This window comes from Drosophila mojavensis, unplaced genomic scaffold (genome assembly GCF_018153725.1).
Source record: "Drosophila mojavensis isolate 15081-1352.22 unplaced genomic scaffold, ASM1815372v1 contig_136, whole genome shotgun sequence".
NCBI classification, from domain to species: domain Eukaryota; kingdom Metazoa; phylum Arthropoda; class Insecta; order Diptera; family Drosophilidae; genus Drosophila; species Drosophila mojavensis.
The window spans coordinates 13,727,238-13,737,188 of NW_025318667.1; the positions used below are offsets into that span (position 1 = coordinate 13,727,238).

At 38.2% G+C, this 9,951-nt stretch overlaps 1 protein-coding gene across 1 annotated transcript; it reads left to right on the top strand.

Moving 5' to 3' along the window:
* Positions 1-1,356: 1,356 nt before the first annotated feature.
* Positions 1,357-3,120, top strand: LOC6583786. The gene is made up of 3 exons (XM_002009415.4): positions 1,357-1,467; positions 1,537-1,893; positions 2,767-3,120. The coding sequence occupies exons 1-3, from the start codon at positions 1,372-1,374 to the stop codon at positions 2,917-2,919; spliced, it is 606 nt and encodes a 201-aa protein (XP_002009451.4). The 5' UTR covers positions 1,357-1,371; the 3' UTR covers positions 2,920-3,120.
* Positions 3,121-9,951: the final 6,831 nt, after the last annotated feature.

The window sequence follows — 9,951 nt, forward strand, 5'->3', positions numbered from 1 at the left end:
AGTGAGAGGTCGCAGTCAAATATATGTATATACGTTTTAGAATTTATATTTTTTCAGGACATTTCATTATTATTCATAAAAATTGTTATTTGACTTTTTGAACGTAACTAAAATAACCCAAAAGCTCCCAATGTAAATATGAGGCCACATCCATGATCTGTGTGATCCCATTGGTACTTCAGTGTAGCTAACAAATTAAATTAAAAATTAACTAGTCAAGAAAGCTAAACAACACTTTTGAGATCTTAGAGAAGCTCTTTTATAATGCTGAGTACTATTTGTATTATTAATCGAGTTATGAACTCGATAAAAAGTTTTTCAGATTCAGCATCGCCAATAGAATTTTGTCCTCTTAAAAGTCCACTCTCAGAGGGTAACTGCCAGTCGAATACTCCCGACGGGAGTACTCCTACTTGCTTTCTAATCGCCTTAAGATAATATGACACATTATAAAACTTAGCTAAGCAAATTTCTGGAAAACTCAAATTTGGGTCTTGCGCTAGTTGTTTGTCTTGTTGGGTATTCCAAGAGTTGGCAATTGGTATGAGCCATAGCTGAGTAAACAATTTGGGATTTATGACTGTTGACAGTCGGACGAGTGTGATAGAGGATCTTTCGAGATAAATGATGCGCTTGTCGTAAATGTCTAATTAGCAGAGAAGAGCAAATACGAACTATTAAAAACATGGACTATGACTATGCGCAAAGGAAAAGAGCAGACGGCGCCACGCGCTTAGGCGCTATCGGGTGGGTCGGTTGGCTGAGCTAGGCGTGTGGCACACATTATTTGCATTTGGCCAAAAATAAAGCGCTGCGCACATTGTTTGCAATGGGCCATGGCCCACAATGCGCCCTCACGCCGCTGGTCGTCGAGGTCAAGTCCCACAGGCGCACACGGCAGGCGCGTGATCAGTGCAAACGGATCGATCGACCCACTTGCTCGAGATATGCGTGACATAGTCTCTATCTCTCCCTCTCTCTCTCTCTATATATATATATAGTATATAAATTTATACACAAGCATTTTTGTGTTTTGCATTTGCATGGGGCCAACTTCCGTACAGGACGGCCTCGCTAGCGCCTACGCCGGCGGCATGCCGAGCGCGGGACATCTATTTGGGTGCCAAGCGAGACGACCATAAAATGTTGAGTGCGATTCGGATCGGAATCGGAATTGGAATTGGAATTAAAATTAAAATTGCCATCAAAATCGAAATCAAAATCGCCATCAAAATCAGTGGCAATTAAATGCTAATGGCTCTGGCTCTGTCTCTGGCTCTGGCAATTAGGCCGATAGACGGTGCGATAGCCGCAGTTGCATTCTAATTCAATTGCCGGCCAATTAGTCGCCGGCTTCTAAATGGGCTATAAATGAGCGGCATCTGCTGCAGCCGCACGACGTCCACAATGCTGCAGCTGCGCCGCACTGTCTGTCTGCTGCTCGCTCTGCTGCCGCTGCGAGCTGAGGTGAGTGAGTCTCTCTTAGAGAGAGAGTTCCATTGTAGCTTCGGCTTTGAATCTGAATTTGATTGGCAGCTGGCCACCTACGATGTCTTCCTCGATGAGAACATCTTCCAGGAGTCCTGCGACCCCAACGAGGACAGAGGCAATGTGGCCCTGAGTGATTTGCTTGAAAACAACCTGACGAGTGTCATGGTCGACGACACATCCTACATTACCGGCGAGGTCGTTGTCAAAGTCCAGCTCCCACCCGGCCGCATCAGGCTGGAGGCGGACATCAGGCGTCAGGAGCGCGGCCGCTGGGTGCACACGTTTATTTCCATCAAACGCGACGACTTCTGCAAATCCCTGTTCGATCCGTTCGAGCTCTGGCACATCTTCATCATAACAAATATACCCAGAAGCCAGCGCATATGCCCACCGAAAAAGGGAGTGAGTAAATTATCTATTTATGCAATTAAACATTTTATGGGGGTTAAGCAAGGGAATGGAATTAGAGCTAGAAGTGTCTTTGATCCGTAGGAATCGGGTGGGGGAAAACGCTATACAGTAGAGTCCGTTCATAACGACGCTCAAGGGACCCTCTTTATACCCGGAAGACGCAATAGCCGTATAAGTGGGGACCAGAATCGTTATAATCGGATTCTACTGATTATGCTAACTCAGACGAGTTATATCTATAGATCAGCTAATACATATGTATTCCGATTAGTAACGGAATTTAGAGATAGGTTGGGGGAACATTTTCTAAAAAGGAAGAAAATTTTCTTTTACATATTATTTGTAATAATCTCTTTTTAATATATAGAAAAATGTAATTATTATAAATATTTCACTACATAACATATATAGTTATAATTTGTATATAGTAAAAACGAGCGATCAATAGAATTCGTATTTCCTAGACAGATCCATACATAGATAGAAAAAAAGGCAGTTAAACAAATGGATATACATACAATATATGAATATATGAACACACCCAAGAATATAATTAATTTATTTATTGATTAGACATTCGAATTAATATAAAATGAAGACTAACTAGCTTAGGTACTAAGCAAGTGGAGTCTTCGACATCCAAGACTATTATAAACTACGTATATAAATACATACAGAGAGAGATTTAAGATTCTTACAGTTTGCATGATATCACGTGTATGTATATATCTATTCTGTACATTAAAAAAAATTATATTTTGAATATGTCCTCCTTATAATAGACCACATTAGCCTATCGCCCAGCAATACACTACATATGTATATAAATGGAGTTTCTGTTTCCGTTTCTCCTTTGTCTTCCAGCATGTTTATACCTTTCAGAATATAAGCAATCGAATGCATCTGGAGAACATGCCCCGCTGGAACGTCTTGGGCAATGTCAAGGTTGTGATGCACTTGAGTGTTGGCAATCTGACGACTTGTGTGGCGCTCCACTGCACCGTTAGCGACGATTAGGGCAACCACTTGTGCAAATAGTACACATATAGTTCTTTTAGATGGGACATCAGCTCTATATATAGCCCGTGGATATGCACCATTTTGCTCGCTGGCTTCCCCGTTGGCAGCTTATTTGATGTTTGCACTGATTTAATGGGGCCGTATTATACTTCTATCTAAATTATATGCAAATAAACAAGATTTCATGTTCAGGTACGACAAAAATGCCGCGTAATTTGCAGCCAAAGTTCTCATCCGCGGACGCGATAAGCGGCCGTCGTACATATTCGTAATCCCAGTGAAACGAAATGGAACGCTCTGCTCCCGTAATCCCCGTTGCTATTTGCCCACGGCTCAGAGCCAGCACCATTTCAGCAAACTGAACTCATTCGCAGCGTCTATCTCTGTTCCGTTCCCATTCCACAAGTCGTTGGCGCGTGATGCCCCCCAAACACCCGGAGAATTTATGACATCTATATTATTCTGGCAGCCTGTACTGATTCTATTGTACGGATTCCCTCGCCCATTATCTTGGCCATATCCACGTGGTAGCGCTAGCTGGCACTGCCATGGTCATGGCCATTGTCCCGAGGTCGCTAAGATCCAGCAAAAGGCCAGTTTACAACAGATGAACCTGAACGGATGAATTCTGATCTCAGTACAGTAAAAGATCTAGGATGTTCAGTGAATCACTCAAGATACCTACAAATTTTATCTTGGGCAATATAAATTATTTATTTATATAGATCCCAACGTAATTCCTTGATTCATTTATTTGCTGGACTTAACAGTCGCTTAACATCAGAATTTAAGACTATGAAAAAATTGCTGACACTGATAATGCTTAAATTTTAAATAAATAAAGTCGAGCAAAAAATGGGGAAAAATGAGTTGTCTCTTTTTAGCCTTGACCAAATGACTGTACTACATATGTATATCTATTTGGTTGACAGCGAGAAACTGTAAAACTTAAAATGGAATAAGCAAATATAAACTAGATAAAATATTTGCTTTAAAACTAAACAATACACTTTGGGGACGTGTGACAATCGATAATAATCGAAAACAAGTAAGAAAGCTCTAGTCGAGACTGCTCGACTACGAGATCCCCTGAACCCTTGGAGCAATAGATATTTCAATACTTTTTCGCGACTTTCAGCTTACAAAAAAACACGCACACACACACACACACACGCACGTACGCACACACAGGTATACATACACACACACGCATACAGACACACATACACACACACACGCATACAGACACAAACGCATACACACACACACATACACACACACATACACATACAAGCAACCACGCATAAACACGCATGGGCTGCAGTGTGCGCTTACTATGAGAACTTAATTGTTTAATAACTTTTTTTATGGACGTACGATCTTCATGAAACTTTTAGATTATGATTATAACATGAATATGCATGTAATTGCCAAAGCACAAGTCTCTAGTGTTTGAAATACGCTTTTTACAAAAGTGAGGGTGAGGGGGTGAATTTAGAGGTGGGGGGTAAATTTTAACAAAAACCGAAATTGTATAAATTGCATATAAGCATACATTAAAAATTTGGAGACTCTAGCAATAAAGGTGTAGAAGATATAATTTTATAACTGGGTTTCGATAAGGTTTTTTATCGATAAAAAAAGATCGAGATGAGTTATCGATTTTTAATGATAAACTTGATATGCGCGCTGTAATTACGGACATTTTAAAAAAAATTTGAAGTCTCTAGCTCTTATATCTTCTGAAATCGACGCGTTCATACATACGGACAGACGGACAGACGGACAGACGGACAGACAGACGGACAGGGCCAAATCAACTCAGCTCGTCACCCTGATCAAGAATATATATACTTTGTGGGGTCTGCCACGCCTCCTTCTCCCTGTTACATACATTTCAACAAAACCATTATACCCTGATTTCCCATTGAAAATGGGTTCAGGGTATAAAAAAAAAAAACTTAAGGCCGATGAATATGAATAACAGCTAGAAAAGGGCTAAACATTTTAAGTACATTTGTATGTATGTGCATGTATACGTAAAAATATAATATATCTATAATATATGTATGATGCCGTTGATAAAAATAGTAGTGTTGTAGTCTACAAATCTTAATCTAAATGAAACTGTACCTTTTTCGTTAAACGAAATGTTGCCCATGATTTGCTTGGGAATGCTATAAAAGAGAATTGAAAAACAAAAGTCACTATTTTATTATACCCTGAACCCGTCCGTCCGTCCGTTCGTCCATCCGAATGTATGCACGCGTCGATCTCAGAAGATATAAGAGTTAGAGACTTGAAATTTTGTTTCCTAGGTACGTGTATATCACGCGCATTTTCTCTATATATCGATAACTACCCCCGATATTTGATTATCGATTAAAACCCTTATCGAAATCTAGTTAATTAATTATATCTCCTATACCTTTAGAGCTAGAGCTTCCAAATTTTTAATGTAGACTTATATGTATTTTATATAATTTCGATTTTTGTTGTATTTGATACACGACACAAAAATACTACTGCGCGGTTAGAAGAGCGCGTTCTAATACGTGCGTGTGTATGTATGTGTGCCGAAAAGAAGTGCAGAGTGATTAGAATATCAGATTGGAGGGTTCAGGGTATCTCCTAGTCGAGCAGTCTCGACTAGAGTCTTCTTACTTGTTTTTCCTTTCATTTAGTTTTTAATTTTTATTTTTTTCATGATCAATTAAATTTTTGTTTTCATAATGGTATTTATATATGGGATATCTGGAGAACAGTATTGGCAAATTAATGATTAGAACAAGCTGCTGTAAACTCCTTTCCTTAGACTAGTTATTCATTCCCTGATCAAAACATCATAATTATGTACACATTTCTATAAATAAGAACTGTCGATCAACGAATGAAACCAGTCTGAGGAAAGTTGTTGACTGCAGTCACCTTAATCTAAACACTAATTTGTCACTTCTGTTCCCTATTACGTCAGTTAATCCACTACATACAGTCATTGCTAAAAAATCGTGACTGATAGACTAGAACATACCCTGCAACTTGGCTAGAGTCCTCTTGCAAGTTTCATTCAATTTAAATAAACAATAATATGTATATTAATATATATAAATCGAAAATTAATATATTTGGTGCAAATTATATATTCAAAAGTTATTAGCTAAAGCTCAAATGCTGGAAAAGCTGAGCAAGTTTCTAAAGGCTTAGGTAAAATGTATTTCATAATCAACAAAGCAGAAACCGTTAACTGTCCGCAGTAGGCATAGTAGCACTTCCTTCCATATATTTCATTTATATACCTTGGATAGATTATTTGATGCAGCAATAGCTCTGTCATATACTTATAGATATATGGCCTGGCGAGTGTGTGGGTCGGTGCCTCTGTTTCGCAACGATAAAAATGAGTTGAGTAAATAGTTGAGGCTATTAAGCCTAAGCCCCAACAAATAATAGAATCTATATGCACTTAGATTTTCGCCTATATTGTAAATATCAATAAATTTCGCTTACGTGACGTCTGATATCTTCGCAGTCTATACTTAATTAAAAATTTACATATTTTACGTGAAACATGTGCTGCCTGATATTTTTTAATTTTCTCTAATGATAGGATAATGAACATCTATTAGGTGCACCTATTATAGTCTAGAGTCTCCACAGCACCCTTTGACAACATAAATTGTGCTGTAATATAGAGGAGATGGAGTATATGAAATAAGGTCATTAATATCATTGGATTGAGGTGGGTGAACTCGCATTATGATTGTTTGATACACTTCAGAGTCTTTGCGCTGGAATGTGCCAGACTTCAAAAGTGATTTGTATTCATTTCGTCTTCGCTGGTATTTATAGGGTATTTGGTGGCATATCCATTGGGCACAATGTATACAAAGTTAGTTGAGCGCATGAAAACAAGTTTAGTATACGTACCAGGTACGTTTCGCGACCTTAATATGAATGCAATCCAAACTTCTGGGTAAACAAATTGAGACGCAGACTAGTGTAGGCTATCTAGGGGCAATGACAGTGGGGGGCAGTGGCAGCGCTAGAGAGGTTGACTCTGCCTGAAATTCGATGTGATTGCACAGCTGACATAAGCCCGGCACCGGCGATCATCGTATCGATCGAGGTGGCAAAGGTGTGATGGATGTTGTGGCCAGTCGCCGGGCTATTCGCAATGCAAATAAATAAATAACTTAGAGGCTCTTATGTGTCTTTACAGTCGCACAGTGTAGTGCAGCCATAGTTTCGCATACCCGCTGCCACAATAATATAGTACTAATAATAGAGCCACATGTGAGCTGCCCCGTGTTTACATCATACATACTTATTAACTACTTATTTGCTAGTCGCTCGACTTGCGAGTGCCTCAAACTAGTCGTGACCTGTTATTTGCGGACTGAGGTTACAAAATACAATAACATAAAGCACTCATCTACATATACATATATAATATATATAAAGTATATATAGTCCAACTTCAATATAAAAAATTGCATCTAATTAAATTGTGCTACGATAAATCTACCATGAATGAGCATTAAGCAATATCTTGAAATGAGCGAACACAGCAGAAAACAAGCTGCAGGAAGCTGGGTCTTTGACTGGCTTGCTAACAGGGTATCTGACTGTCGGTCTAACCGACTAGTGCCATCTCACCAGGAACAATGAATCATACTCCCAAATAATGCTTCTTGCCTTGAGCACTTATTTAACATTGAAGTCATATAGTTCCGTTATGAACTGAGCCTAAGCTCCTTGATCTTCACTGAAAATGATTAAGAATTTGAGATTGGAATTGTGTTATAAAGATATTTATAATAATACAAATACTATTAAGAGTATTATTACAACACATCTAGACAGCTCGTATAGACCGTCAACACATCTAATCTGAACACCAACAACAACAGGCGAAGGTTGCAAAGATTACATCTTCCGGAGCGCAGGGGGATCTGATGAACTTGAAATATTGTAGAATAAGATAGTATAAGGAATAAAAGTCTAGATTTTAGATGTACAGGCTTACAGCTAAATGAGCTACAGAGTCTAAGAACAATACGTTGCAACAATATGAGCTGACTACAAGCGAATTAGAACGTGGCAATCGGGCGTTACCGACTGCATAATACTCATTAATGTTCAATAAACAGTTGAATATTATTTGGCAGAGGTGTCTGAAAGCTTTTTGGAATTCTTTCTCATGTGAGTCATAGCTACAATTTGGACCGACCCCAAAAATCATACATATATAATTTTGAAGTAAGTCGATAGAGGAGCTCAACAGTAGTCATGTAGCTTTAAGTTTCTAAATGTCATATCGTGGATGCATATCTTCCCTATTTGCTAAGTTTCCAGTAAACGTAGACATGCAATATTTGGCAAGTCCTTAGAAGGAATCTAGGTGTATGTAATTACATGGAAAATATGTTATCCCTAAACAGTTCAAGAGTAACTAAATTTTAAGCTTCCAGATTTCTTTTTTTCTTTTTAATTAATTAAAAAGTTCTACAAAAAATAATTACAATAAACTAATAATGATCATAATAAATTTGATAAAAATAATATAAAATAAAATTATAAGAATATTCTAAGTAAAAAATAAAAAATAATAATAATAATATTTATATACAATATATAATATTAATATAAAGAATAACATAATTACATTTTTGAAATTTCGAAATAAAAATTTTGTTTTAACGATTATTAAAAAATAAATAAAAATAAAAGAAAAAAAGTACTAATAAATAATAATATTTATTTTTATATCTTAATACATATAGCAAAATTCAAAGGCATTGTTGTATATTAGGTATTGCCTTATTTAGACTGCATCCACTTAGAGCCTTAGTATAACCAAGCCTAAAAGGCTAACCCCTCTTCGCACAGCCAGAATCAGTATAATTTAGCAACTTCAACTCTCAATCTCTCAATCTAGATGAAGTTTCCATCTGGTTTTTATACCCTGAACCCATTGAAAATGGGAAATCAGGGTATAATGGTTTTGTGAAAAGTATGTAACAGGCAGAAGGAATCATCTCAGACCCCATAAAGTATATATATTCTTGATCAGGACGACGAGCTGAGTCGATATAGCCCTGTCCGTCTGTCCGTCCGTCCGTCCGTCCGTCCGTATGAGCAAAAGGATCTCAGAAGATATAAGAGCTAGAGAGCTGAAATTTGGCATGCATACTCGTGTATACCATAGGCAGTACAAGTTTGCTTTATTTTTTCGATAACTTGTCCGATAACTCTTTTATCGAGAATAATCGAAAAATCGACATTGTTTTTTCAGCTTAATCTGAACACTTTTAGACCTGGAGACTTCAAATTTGCGTTGTATATAAAGTTAATAGATACAAAGATTTTGTAATTTACAGATTTTGGATACCACGCCCCCTTCGCCACCAATTTGTAAAAAACGCATTTCAAGTACTAGAGACTTGTGCTTTGGAATGTACACACATTAGCCATATGATTACGCTCCAAAAGTTTCATTAGGATCGTATGTCTACAAAAGAAATTATTCAACAAATAAATTCTCATAATATTGCCCACACTGCAGTGCAGCCCAAGCGCAGCCGCTGCTAGCTGCGCAGTTTGCAGAGCGCGTGCTTATACGTGCATGTGTATGTACATATGTGTGCATAAAAGAAGTCCAGAATGATTAGAATATCAGTTTGGAGGGTTCAGGGTATCTCCTAGTCGAGCAGTCTCGACTGGAGCCTTCTTACTTGTTGTTACTGCTATCTAAATTTTTTCGTAAGCATGAAGCGAGCAGTGTGCAGTCGTGCATAGCCGTTCGCTCTGGTGCAATAATCGCTGTCAACTGATAGCTGAAATCGGTTTCGCCTGCACACATCTGATGTCAAAGTTAGCGCTGTAATCCAATCCACGTTACTCCATCATGGGTCGTCCCAGTCAGTATGTTCAGGAGGCCTTTGCGTGTGGCTTGGCCGCAGCTTGTCCCTCTCTAGGGATAATTTTGACAGCTGGAGCTGCCAGCAATAACAATGGCCTGACGTAATT

What these genes read in the sequence shown, in the direction of transcription:
- LOC6583786 (XM_002009415.4), top strand. Translation starts at nt 1,372, where the DNA reads ATGAGCGGCATCTGCTGCAGCCGCACGACGTCCACAATGCTGCAGCTG. An exon ending in TGCTGCCGCTGCGAGCTGAG is followed by an intron (nt 1,468 to 1,536) that starts GTGAGTGAGTCT and finishes TTTGATTGGCAG; the next exon opens with CTGGCCACCTACGATGTCTT. An exon ending in TATGCCCACCGAAAAAGGGA is followed by an intron (nt 1,894 to 2,766) that starts GTGAGTAAATTA and finishes TTTGTCTTCCAG; the next exon opens with CATGTTTATACCTTTCAGAA.